This window comes from Histoplasma capsulatum, assembly GCF_000150115.1.
Source record: "Histoplasma capsulatum G186AR genomic scaffold supercont2.3, whole genome shotgun sequence".
In the NCBI taxonomy this organism is placed as follows: Eukaryota; Fungi; Ascomycota; class Eurotiomycetes; order Onygenales; family Ajellomycetaceae; genus Histoplasma; species Histoplasma capsulatum.
This window is the reverse complement of record NW_025544803.1, coordinates 2,212,021-2,224,957: the sequence shown is the minus strand read 5'-3', so window position 1 is coordinate 2,224,957 and position 12,937 is coordinate 2,212,021. Positions and strand designations below refer to the sequence as shown.

The following is a 12,937-nucleotide window of genomic DNA, read 5'->3' as shown; positions in this document are numbered from 1 at the left end:
TTGACAATTGCTCATTAATCTCACTGCCGCGCTCTTCCGTTCAACGCCTATCGACCTTCCCCCATACAAGCATATCAGCTGGATGGCTGTGCCAGCCAGGTCTGCGTTCTAGGGAGAACCACCGCCTCCCGATTGCTGGGGATCTTCCTTTCGTTTCTTACTCCCTTTTTGCGTCGTTCTTGCGGCATCCGTTGGACCCCGGGGTTTCCTTCTTTACCTCACCGTGTTGCCGGCAATGGCTCCTTCGCCGCCCAGACTACGGATACTATCAGGTGCGTTTCGTCTTGGTCGCGAACAATCGTGTGGCTATCAGATCTCTTTTCCTCCGTCCCTAAACTCCATTTCACCGTTCTTGAGTACTTCCATATGCCCAATTTATAGATGCACTTTCTTTGGTTTTTTCGGTCGGGTCTTGGTTTCTCGATGCCTCGCTGCTGAAGAGTCGTGGTTCATTGAGTTTCACTTGTCATATTCTAATGGCGAAATGCGGCAATACTAACTTCCTTGTAGTTGGTGGTAATGCAATATCAGCTTTTCTCTCCTGGCGGCTCCAGGCTACAAACGCCTGCGATGTGACCCTCGTGTGGAAATCCAGCTTCGACGCAATATCGCAATTTGGCGTCACGTTCAAGTATGCAAGCAACTCAACATGTTTTCTCGCCCGTAGACACTTCTTCTGTGGCAACCGTGTCAATCCAACTTTTAGAACTAATTTTATTTTTTTCTACATTCAGATCAAAGACCTTTGGAAATGAACGCTTCAAACCATTTCAGGGTATGTAAAACCTATCAATCTAGAACCGTTGAGCTGCAGCTGCAGCTGCAGGGGGAGATCGTCCGCTAATTACAATTCCTTTTTTCTTCTATAGTTGTACGCACTCCAGAAGAAGCGGGCTCGACTGACCCACCCTTCGACTACGTTATTCTTTGTGTGAAAGCGCTACCAGATATCTACGATCTTGCTGCCGTCATTCAGTCGGTTGTCACACCCCAACACACCTGTATTTTGGTCAATACCACAAGCGCTCTGGGCGTCGAATCTCATCTGGAGCATCGATTTCCTACAAATGTTGTTCTCTCTTTAGTCTCTGGAATTGAGATAAGCCAGACTGGGCCCACTGAATTCGAACATGCGGCATCAACAGATACTTGGGTTGGACCTTCTTCGAAAAATGTCATGATTCCTTCGTCCATACAGAACGATATGGCTGTAGCATTGGCTATCACATTAAGCACAGGTCAAGTCGACTGCAAAGTTTCAGATAACATCAGGCAAGAGCAGTATGAACGCATGATCGGGTATGCCGCCATTCAACGAACTCTCTTCTTTTTTTCCCTTTTAGCTAAACACTCTTACTGATATATGATCGCAGACCCATCGCATTCTATCCCGCTAGCGTGATGTTTGAATGTCCAAACCACGCAGACCTCTTGGAGAAAGTAGGGTTACGCCAACTAATTTCTGGTGTTATCGATGAGCTCCTCAGTCTCGCCAAAGCTCAAGGCTGCACCTTTCCTGAGAAATTCAATGAAACGATAATTGAGAAAATGATTTCCCATTCCGATACTCCAAGCACTATGTACCAGGATTGGTTAGCAAGACGTCCAATGGAGGTGGAAACATACTTAGGATCGCCGATAAAGCTAGCTACAGAAATTGGTATTAAAATTCCTCGAATCGAGACACTATATGCGATGTTACACCACCTCAACAATATCAATCAGGCAAGGCAACCGCAGGAAACAACATCGCTGTCTCCGGTTCACCCACCCCCAAGACTTTCATCCGCACCTTCACGGCCCCCAATGAATGGAATGCGTGCTAGCCGAACGGGACCTGGGCCTGGTACAGGAGCGCACCTGCCTCGACGTGGCCCATCTTTGAACGCTACGCACCCTAGACCACTTCCCAATGGATTGCCTCCAAGAGGCCCGCAGCCCATTCAGCGAGAATTATCAGAAGAGCATAACCTGGACGAATTTAGCCATCTTGTGCTGTACGACGATGTGGTAGAGGATGGGGCGCAGAATGGTGGATACGGTCCTGTATCAAACGGAGGAGGGCTGCCTCCAGATATTGCTTTGAGAGAGCGCGAGTTAGCACTACGGCAACGTGAACTACTACTGAGGGAGCAAGAAATGAACATGAGAAGAGGTGGGCGGCGACCATCGGCAGCGCGTGATGCTTTTGATGACATGGACGAGGATGATTACTTTGATCCAATGGACCATCGAGGGCCTCCTCTCCCTCAGATTGATCCTGACAATTTTGACATGCTGAGCGTTACTTCTCGTAGAAATCGGAAGATACCAAACCAGAATGCAGGCCAATTTCGCAAGAACCCCGAGATGAGTGGGGGTGGTAGACCCCCCTCAGCTTTCAACAGGCATTTTGGCGGCGGGGGGCGAAACCGTGCAAGCGCCCGATTAATGGATGAGATACCCGGAGCGCATGACTCCTTGCTAAATAACCCTATGATGGGTTATTCCTCTAATCGTTATGGAAATGTCGATAGAAAGGAGATTCGCGACGAATCGAGAGCCAACTCACTGACGGCTAACAACTTCCATCCCCCAAATAGGCGAACCAGCCAATCTCCCAATACGTCTTTCCACCCTGCCGGACGTGGTATGGGCCGGCCACCCCCTGGTCATGACCCATATAACGGACAACCTATGGTGTCTCCTGGGGGAAGACCATCTCCTCCCGGAATGATGAGGACGCCAGTTCTGAAATATCCTCCTGGACAAGGAAACACGGGTGCGGCGCAGCAGGTCGACCAACATGTCGGGGTGAGCAATTCGTATCCAAACAAGGGCACTCCAAACATTCGAAGTCTGACAGGGAGTGCGAGCGCTAGCGCGGGGAGTGGTGACAGCGGCGCAAGTGCCAATATCGACTCTGAAAATTCCGCCCACAGCAGCCAGAGTAGCCTAGGGCCTCGTCATTCATCGATGGCTCGCTGAGCCAATCCAAACAAAAGAAAAATATATTCAACCGTTGCATTTTTGTTAATGCTCGATTCCTCGATTTATAGTATGGGCCTTAGCTGTGGCTTCCACGAACCTGAAAACAGAGTTTACGATACGACCATAGACGTCTCCTACATTGATGACATCCTCACCCCCCGTTTAGCCTCGATCGTGATAAAAACCGAGTGGCGCTTAACGGCTTAATTTTTATATACACCAAACCTTTACATATTCTATTTGCTACTGCCATGGCTTTTTTCTTTTTTCCTTTTATCCTTTGTCAACTGTACGCGGCCCTCATACCCCCGCCTTTCCCACAACATATGCATCTTGTTTTCTCTCTTTCTCCTTCTCCTTCTCAAGTTATAACCATTTTTTCTCACCACTAAATCTTAATGGCGGCTCTTTCTTCAACGGCTAGTAACTGGGGGGTTGGTAAGAATAATATAACTTCGTTGCTGAAGTGCCAGTTTATACCCAAGCACACACTTTCCACTTTTTGCCCTGAGGGCTTGTCTGTGTTCAGTGTTCAGAATAAGATGTCTGATTTCTCCATTCTCAGTGTTTGACTAATGCATTGTTGCATTGTTTTACACGAGGACATTTGGGTGGATCATAAAATTATCATAACCAAATGCGTACACATACATATCTTTTTATTTCATTTCTCCATCTCTTTCTTAATAGACCCTCTTTTTATAAATCTTCAAACCTAGTTTTCTTCCTATCGACTTATTTGACATAGGCTATTTCTTTGCATTTTCCCGGCGCATTTATAATGTTCTTTATCTCTCTCATGTTCTTTTTTCCTTGTCTCATTCTTGTGTTTCTTTTCCCTTCACCTCATCTCTTGTATTTCTCTTCCTTCCCCTTTCCTATGCCTTATTTCTTTTTTTCCTTTATTGTATTAACTTCTCTTGTTTCTTCTTATTCCCTTTTCTTTTGGCCAGAAACTACTATTTTACACCTCCACCATGTGCTGGCTGTTAGTTGAGAGAAAAGGAAGAGGCATTGATTCGCTTCGGTAATGAAGACACTTTTGAGTCATTAGTCTTTTGTCTTTTGTCGATCTGCCGGTGCAGAAATATATTATTTGATGTAAACTCCTCGAGGCTATGATGCATAGAATAAAATTGAGAGTAAATCGGGGAAACAAAAAATGGACGAGGGCGAAAAGAAGAATTAACTTGCATACCCATAATTTTTTTTAACTATTTTTGCTCTTTTCCATTCTCGTCTCATCATCATCAACAACAACACCTCCATTGTCATTGCGTTATATTATCAATTCTTCTGCTTTGTCTTTTTTTCCTTTATATCCTTTTTCTTCACATCTTATCCACCCTATTTGATTTGTGGTGAGAGGCTATCATAAATATTTTCAGTGAAGTGAATTTCTTTGTCTTTTCTTGGTTTGACTGAAAAAGATGTGAGTTGAGGAGCGGTCACTTTAGCCGATTTACTACTTTCTTTTATAATTCTCAGCTTGTGTTAATGCCCATCAGCGTTTGATATGCTGGTATATCTGAAGGAGAGAAAAGGCAGACGATCATGTGATACCTCTCCCTGTACGCTTTGGAGATCATTCTTCATCAGCCAACTCCTCTATCATTATGTTCTCAATACTGTACGTCCACCAATGCCGCACCGAATCCCATGAAACAAAAGAAAAAAGGTGAAAATAAACCATCAGGAAATCCGATCATCGCTCCCGTAACTTGTCCCGCTCACACTGCGAAAATACATACACATACCAACTAATACAATGCCACCACCACCACCGTACCACCAACGACAACAATCCTCCTATAACCACCATAACAATCCCAACACAAATTCCAACAATAATAATTACCAATCCCACTCGCGAACCTCCTCCGCCACTGCCATGGCCGCATATACAGCCAGCCTCACCAACCTCAACCCTTCCTCTGCCGCAACCACATCCGCAACCTCAACCTCGCACCCTCCCGCACAACAACAAACTTCCATGTCTACGACCAAAACACGCCAATACGCCCATCTACACTCACAACTTGCACAGCTTAACGCACATTTGGCCGACATGGAGAATCTCACGCGCATGACGGCGGCGCAGGCGGGCGATATGCGTTTTCTAGGCGGGTATGTGGGGGCGTTGTTTATGGGGGCGGCAAAGGTTTTGGGGGAGGAAGGGGGTGCGAAGGCCGGTGCGGCGGGTGGCAATGGGAGTGGGAAGGGGAAAGGTGATTAGGGAGAGGTGGAGAGGTTTCTTCTAAGGAAAGGATAAATAATATTCTCGTATCAGCGAGTGTTGAGGTTTGGGATGGTGGGCAGCGTTGACACGTCCCAATGCGGTATACGAACAGCCTACGTTTAGCTTAACTGGGCTATTTAGAGAAAATGGGGTCTCATCCATCGCCAGGGATACCGATCGCTACGGTGGGGGAAAAAAAAAAGAGCGAAACAGGAACAAACGACCAATCCTCCACGACACCTCGCTCACCCCACTCTAACGACAAACCTGTTAGTCACCAACAACAAATGCTCCCCCAAGGATAATGGCCGGCTCGTCAATGTTGTGATGTTCGTAACTAGGACAAACGATTGATCGTGTCAGCTATTCCGGCCAACAAAAACGAAAAGGAGAACTTTCTATTTTGTTCTCGATCAGGCTTCACCCTTCATCAGAGACACGAGATATACCTCAGCGTTCCCACACCTCCAGCCTCCAGAATGAATGCCGTATCTGTAAGCGGTTTCCCAATCCAGCGCATGGCGAACGCTCGCAAAATGTGACCGTGGGCCACGATTAGAACATCACCATTCAAAGACTCGTCCGCCGACTTGGACATAGCTTTGCTGTGATATTTTGATCTGATTTCGGTAACGAGCACGTCTAGGCGTCGGATGACATCATCTGGCGATCTGTGTTATTTGTAATAACAAAAAGAAGGCGGCGGAGTGTTGTTAGCGCCCGCCATTTATACATCGAGCATCTGTGATTTGTGGCTCGCGAAATATGCGATAATCCCGGCCATGGTCTGTGGTGGAGGGCATAAACTTACTCTCCGCCAGGACATCCGTGACGCCAAATATCCCACGGCCCCTCTCCGTTCTTAGCACGCAGCTCTCGGATCTCCGCACTCGTCATCCCTTCATAATCCCCATAATCCCATTCACGAATCGCGTCGGTAATTTCCACATGTGCTTCTGTACGTAAAGGTGTGTTCTGCCTTTTGTCTAACCAGGGAAGTCGTTCTTTGCATCCTATCTCGAGCAATTCGAGGGTTCTCTGCGCTCTGTGACGAGGAGAGACATATCTTGAAGGGGAAAAAACCGCAATTGCAAAAATCGGGGCAGTAAGTCAGGAGACAAACGATGGCAATTCGGCAAAAACTCAGAAAAGCTCCCAAGCTTGACTTACATGTGCGCCAGGTTTCCGGGGACTATCAATCGATCATGTCCTACAAGTGCTTTTCCGGTAGTTTTTACTCGTTTCTCTCCGTCCTCTGTCAAAGGCAGGTCTGTAGTGCCTGTATGTTTTCCATTCAGCGACCATTCAGTCTCGCCGTGACGGACGATGAAGCAGCGCGGGTTGGAGGACATCTTCTGTGTGGTTCGTACGTGTGTGCATATAAAGAATAATGAGTAATAGAATTGGAATTTCAACCGATATTGTACAATTAGCCTTTCTTGAAAGGATATGGATACATTTAGAACTCCACCTGCTCTTAAATACGGGAATTGGTCGGGCGGGGCTGATCCTTCCAGATAAAAGGCCTGCTTACGAGACTATCTAGCTCCGGATTATTAAGGGTGCAGCAGGCGTGGCGCGTTTACAAACGGTTGGATGGGAGGGAAGTGGATGGAGCTGCATCAGCGATACCGATTCAATATGTAGACATCTATTCCTTTACAGCATTTCACTTCGAGGAGAGAATGCTAGATAGTATTGATCAGGTTATCAAGGAGGAATCTGCATACAGTTAGTTTTGCCCAATGATGCAAACAATGCAAACAATGCATGATATATAACTATCTGGAGCTTCAAAAAACTGCCATTCCACTACATACTCAATTGCGTATTACCTGCCTGGTCTTTACTCTGTGGGAAACCCTCTCACATCCGTCAATCGCAAATGTCAACAGCAGCCCTCTCTCCCAAAGCACGACGGATCATCCTTACAGCTGGTGTCACAATATGCACAATCATGGGCTCGCTCTACGGAGCGGGATTGAAGATGGACCAGGATGCAAAGAAGGTACATTCTCGATTTCCTTCTTCCCAATAATCATAAATGCAGAGCGCCCCTAAAAATTCCTCTCCCAAATTTTCTAGGAAGCTGAGAGACAGCGATCCGCTACTACCGCGGAGAAAATTCACGCCCTCGAAGCAGCCAGGGAGGTTCTCGTTAGACGACGAACTTCGCTAGAAAAGCAAATAAATGACCTGCGAACAAGACAGGAGAACAGGCGTAGGAATGAGAATATCGGTGACAGTGGGAGGCCGCGGTGAAAATCGGAGCTGAAGGTGTTAGACCTTTGGGCTAGCTAGTTAACACGCAGCCAGCACCTAGGGGTGCGTTCGTGGAAGCGCAGGGGAATAGTTGACGAAAACATCCATACTTAACATTTTACCCCTTCATATTCAGATTCGGCCCGTGTGCGGATCGCCGGGAGAACGCGCGTGGTGCTTACGGTGCTTGTGGAAGGATGTGATCAGACCTCGCTCTTAAGCTGAATTACATCGTCACAATCGCGGTCGCAGTCGAGCGCACACAGCGGAAGGACAGTTTGAGCAAGCGCTTAAATATCGGAACTACGGATAATCTTCTATCGTACGGTATATGCTGACGTTGGGCTCCTTAAATTCTCTTCCCGACCTTAAAGTCTTGACTGACACTTGCCCAACTGTCTCGAGTTCAATTAACATTTATTGTCGTGTGTGGGATCGGAACGAAGTGGTAGCTACATCGATGATATATGTTGCTCGTGGATGGGTCTTTTGTTTTATGGATAGGGTCTAGTGACGACATAGTGTCTGCAGAGAGCAAACGAACGCCCGAACTGTATACCGGTGGTTGCCGATCAAATGCTTTCCCACTTTACCCTTAAGCATATTCTCGCCTTCCTGGTCGCTGCAGCCACCACCTTCGGCGGCATATTACCATTCTTCAATACTAAGTACGCAATCAAATAATTCGGTCTTCCACACAACGTATTGCCGCTTCCAAACAGGCCCAATCAGTTATGGCTGCAACGTCAGCGCGTACCACTTCCACAGGAAGTACGTTGTTGACATTCTCCTCCCAAAAGAATCTCGCTGGATTTGATACCGTCCTCATAATCCTCTCGTATCTGGGTTCGGTTGGTGGCTGCGTGTGTTGGCGTGAAGGGATGCCGGCAAAGGCAGCTTTCCGCGCATCTATGGGCTTTTTAATCACTTCGTGGAGCGGGCTTTGGATGGCCGGGGGACGGTAATTTGTACTTTAGCAGGGTGCGTGTCTTCGGGACTTCCTGAGTACGCTCAAAGCTTGGACATATGATTTGACCTGCTCGAGGAAGTAGGAGGGTGAACGAAAGCAAACATTCTATATAGAAACTGGTAAACTTCCCTTTTTCTTCTTTCTTTTTTCTTTCTTTTTTCTTTCTTTCTTTTTTCTTTTTTTTCGTTCCGTATTCATTCATTGTTTGTTCGATCAGAAACCGCCTATCTCAGCATTTCGACACAGGTCGCGTCATTGCGTCGTAATTACAGATGGAGTTCAAATATCAGAAGAGGTCCGTCCGGGACAACGTGATTTCTCAATATGGCAACAGTTCTTGAACAAAATTGTTGGGAAGCATAGGAGCTTTTTTTGAAACGGGGTAATTGATGTCGCGTGTTGCGTGGAAAAAGAACATGAAAAAATCAAAAGTGATGTATTCCGAAATGCTGAAAATTTAGTTTTCCTTGAGGGGGTATTACTAGCTAATTATGGCTATAAAATCTATGTTTATCCTGGGTATACCTATATATAAACTGTTGAAAGGGAAGCCGGAACAAAAAGGTAGTAATGAAACGGAATGAAGAGAAGGCAGTCATAACAATATATGTCCATGTAAGGAGGAATAGAAGCAAAACACCAACAACATGATGCATTCATTCATTCACAAAGGCCGTTCATCCGTTTAATCCAACCCAATATAGTTACCAAAATCATAATGCAACCGAAGGAAATGATGCAAATGTACTTACGAATTAAAAATGCCAGAGGAGTTAAACCCCAAATGAAACAAAACCCACAAAACGAACAAATGAAAAGATAAAACGACCAAAGTCAGTCCTCTAGAACCCCCCTTGCCAACACGGCCAGACTGGCCTCATACCTGGCAGGACTGTGATCACCCAACATCCCAGACCCGAATCTGACCTCGCCGAACCGCGTTTCTACATCCCGGATGAATTTAAGCTGCACACGGGTTGCAGGTCGACCTAGGCGCGCTGATCCATCAGCACCACTGAAGGAGTCGAATGTGAATGCATCACGATGCAAAACACGCATCGTCTCCACGACAAACACTTCGCCAGGCGGGAGTAGCTTGGGTGCTACTAAGTTCTCACGTAGCGATTTCAGCGTAGTCCACGCCCAGGAATCTTCACCAGCTCTGTCACCCGCGTGGACGAGGAGCGGGGGTCTATTTATGTAGAATTTGTTCACGACTGTGGCGGTAATGCTTTCCCAGACACGTGAGCGGACATGCGCTTTGGCATCGGACATATCACTTTTGAAGGCCATAGCGACGGCGTGAAAATCCAGGAGAATTCCAAGGGATAAGGTGGGAACGATATCTTGGCCGTTGACGACGGTTGTGATTAGGCCTCTTGTAGCAAGTCGGAGTGCGGGACTCATTACTGCAGGCGGACCAAAGGCGTAGACATGTATTGGTCGTCCGGAGGGGAGGAAGAGTTGACCAGTTTTTCGCTCGTTGTATCGCGCTTGAGGCGATGGAAGTAGGGTCATCCCGGATGAGGGTTTGGATGCCGTTACGAACGAAGGGCCCGACTTGTCTGTATCCAGTGGTTTCGAGATCATAGTTGCTAGAAGCGAAGCGACACCACCACCTAAAGAGTGGCCACAGAAAATGACTCCGTATTCTGGAAACTCTTCCAGCGCAGCTCTGATTGTCGCCATAACGCGCCCACCACCTCCTTCAAGGAGCCGCCTCGCTGATGCATGCATCCCCTTGTGGACCTGCCATGTCCTTCCCAACCAATAGAGATCATCATAATCGCAGGTCATATCCGTCAAGATATCTTCAAATCCCCACGTGCCTCTAAGCGTCAAAACAACAGCTTTGGAGGCGTGGTCCAGGGACAGATAGTGCACCAAAGGGAATCCTTCAGCGGTTTCTCCAGCTGCATTCGACCCTCCTGCAGGGTCGACAAATGATGAAAGAAGGATAGTTGATGCTGGAAGCCCAGTATAGTTGGAAAATGAGCAGTGTTCGTGATGATCATCGCTGATATATTCATCCTTCTGCCGCGTCTGTTTGAGGTTCCCAATACCCATTACACGGAGGAAATTGGAACCGTACGACGCCGACGAGAAACGGGAAAATCTCTGTATGTTTTTCACAATGTGGTCATCGGGAAACATTCCTGGAACCCGGCCATCGCGTTGGAGCGCTAAAATCGTAGCTTGGTCTTCGTACACACTTTTTGCAGGTCGTGTGGCAAGAACTAAGGAAGTTTCAGATCCCGCATCGGCAATGGAGTAGGTGCTAGGTGCAAGTGATTTAAGGGATCCTCTTCGATGCGATGCCGGAGTCCGCAGGTTATCATCGTCGTTAACGAGAATAGACAGGTCTTTCTCGGACGTAGTCCTGGAGAGCGCGCTGCTGCTACGGACATGATTTCTTGATTTTACAGGAGAACTGGGACAGGATTGCCTAGAACAAAGGGAGTATGCGTCGGTTTGGGCGGTATATGACTCGACTCTTTTCCCTTGAACAGAGATATAACTTGATTTCGAAGGAGATTTCGTTTGAATACCGTTCGAATGCGAATTGACTGAATTACTACTGTAGGTTCGCTTCTGGCTTGGAGGCTCGCGTCTTGATGGTAGCCGGGGCAAAGTTTTGTCAGTAAAACCTAAGCGTTTTGCTTTTGGTGGAGTGGGCAGTGTATTTTCGCTACTATTCGATTTACCAACAGGTTTCTTTAGTGAAGAATTTTTCAAAACGATTCGAGAGGAGATATTTTCTTTGTCGGATTTGTTCACGTCTTTGTCTTGTGAAGACGGTAGGGCTGTGTTGGCTATGCCTGTAAACATCTTCTTCAAAGGCGGTTCTTTGTGGGTTACTTTATCTTCTATGTTAGATATGACTTTGTGGGAGAATTTGGAGAGGGATCTTTTTCTAAGAGTACCTTTCTGCGATCCTGAATCAGTTATCGATGGTTGTAGACCTGGGCCATGTGCGAACGAAGGGTTATTGGTATTTCCCGGGTGGGAATCCTGCATGGTCCCCGTATTAATAGCAGATGGGTCCGAGGCCGGTATTACATCGCTTATCGATTTTCGCTTGTCTGAAGAACGAGGCAAGGAGACTGAATTGCAATCGACAGTGGATAGTACATTGCTGAACTCTTGTTTGCGTAGCTCCGCACTTTCAGAATGGTTTGAAGAAGTTCGAAATACAACAGTATGCTTCGGCGGATGGCTTACAAAACCCCTTGAAGCATCGCTTGAATCCGCATCCTGAAGGTGGTGAAAGCTTTCCACTATCATTTTAGCCCCAGGCGGCGGAGACAGATCCACAACGTCGTTGTCATAGAAGTCAACTGTTATAGTTCTGGATGTGACGGTGTCTGTCCTTATTGAAGCTCTGGTGTCATCTGGTAACTGGTTCATGATATATACTCGGATCTCTTCATCAGAAAGCTCATACTGGTGATCAGCAGGGAGAGAAACATGGGGCAAGAGAGTGCCCAGAGTGTTCCGTCCAGATGTGTCATGTTCCATCGATCTTAAGATATCAGTACCGTCAGACTCATCTGGAAATATAAAAGACGACGCCCGGGAAGAGGCATGCGCCGGTCTGGTTTCAATATCCTCTGGATATTCGGTTTGTTGGGTTCCTACAACATCCGCTCTCAATCCGTTGTCGAGGATTACCACATCCCAAACGGTCTCTTCCTTGCCTTTTTCTCGTATTTCTCTCTCTGTTGCTCTTCGACCCCACCGTTGTAGCAAGGCAAAACCGGTGGAGCCCACCAACAGATCAGCTACGCTTGCTTTCTGCCCGCCATACTTGTTCGCTTCGCTGCGGTATTCTCTTATAATAAGCGTGATAATAGCGGCGATAGCACGGGACGATTCAGAAGATCCGAGGATAGCATCCAGTGTGGAGAGGAGGTTCTGGGAGAACACGGAAAAAGAACTTAACGTCATCGAGGAAAGGTGAAAACCGGCAGAAGCAAAGAACGAGGCGGAGGTTATCGTGGAATGTAAGGTTGCCAGCTTCAAAATATGTCAACTTCACTCAATATTCTATGGGAACTGAATTTCCTCAAAGTATAAAAATCAAAATAAACAAAAAGAGACGGAAAAAATGATTCGACATACACTGCGCTCCAGCAGCGATTCGGCCTGCATCCTCCCATACTCGGTACCTTGCAGGGCCACATCCTTGCCAGCCTTTACCAGGATACTCTCAACAACAGCTCTGCTCAGTTCCAGACCTGTGAGAGTGGTAGTCCTCGCACTGTCGAGAGCAAATCCGCCTAGGAATGTCCCAACACGTAGAGATAATGACGTCGACTGGGCAAACAGCGACACGAGGGAAGCCACCGGGCGGGGGAGAAGAGTTCTGCCGGATGACAAGGGGATATTTTCACCACCTGCCCAGTCCCCGTCCTCCCTGTCATCGGAGTCAACTCCAGACATGGCGGAGTGTTATGTGTACGCAGGTCGTGTCCTTGTCCGAGGCGCTGGGCTTT

At 47.2% G+C, this 12,937-nt stretch overlaps 5 protein-coding genes across 5 annotated transcripts; 3 read left to right on the top strand and 2 right to left on the bottom strand.

Moving 5' to 3' along the window:
* Positions 1–235: 235 nt before the first annotated feature.
* Positions 236–2,967, top strand: HCBG_02903 (meiotically up-regulated gene 72 protein; the record flags this gene model as incomplete). Its single annotated transcript, XM_045429952.1, has 5 exons — positions 236–272; positions 511–631; positions 735–775; positions 870–1,299; positions 1,374–2,967. 5 exons carry the CDS (start codon positions 236–238, stop codon positions 2,965–2,967), a joined length of 2,223 nt encoding a protein of 740 aa, XP_045289847.1.
* A 1,771-nt stretch (positions 2,968–4,738) lies between these two features.
* HCBG_02902 (uncharacterized protein) lies at positions 4,739–5,206 on the top strand (the record flags this gene model as incomplete). Its single annotated transcript, XM_045429951.1, has 1 exon — positions 4,739–5,206. One exon carries the CDS (start codon positions 4,739–4,741, stop codon positions 5,204–5,206), a length of 468 nt encoding a protein of 155 aa, XP_045289846.1.
* Positions 5,207–5,479: 273 nt separating this feature from the next.
* On the bottom strand, positions 5,480–6,561 carry HCBG_02901 (phosphoglycerate mutase; the record flags this gene model as incomplete). Its single annotated transcript, XM_045429950.1, has 4 exons — positions 5,480–5,546; positions 5,659–5,880; positions 6,021–6,275; positions 6,380–6,561. 4 exons carry the CDS (start codon positions 6,559–6,561, stop codon positions 5,480–5,482), a joined length of 726 nt encoding a protein of 241 aa, XP_045289845.1.
* A 533-nt stretch (positions 6,562–7,094) lies between these two features.
* Positions 7,095–7,471, top strand: HCBG_02900 (uncharacterized protein; the record flags this gene model as incomplete). Its single annotated transcript, XM_045429949.1, has 2 exons — positions 7,095–7,217; positions 7,295–7,471. The coding sequence occupies 2 exons, from the start codon at positions 7,095–7,097 to the stop codon at positions 7,469–7,471; spliced, it is 300 nt and encodes a 99-aa protein (XP_045289844.1).
* A 1,804-nt stretch (positions 7,472–9,275) lies between these two features.
* HCBG_02899 (uncharacterized protein) lies at positions 9,276–12,884 on the bottom strand (the record flags this gene model as incomplete). The annotated part of the gene is made up of 2 exons (XM_045429948.1): positions 9,276–12,458; positions 12,564–12,884. 2 exons carry the CDS (start codon positions 12,882–12,884, stop codon positions 9,276–9,278), a joined length of 3,504 nt encoding a protein of 1,167 aa, XP_045289843.1.
* Positions 12,885–12,937: the final 53 nt, after the last annotated feature.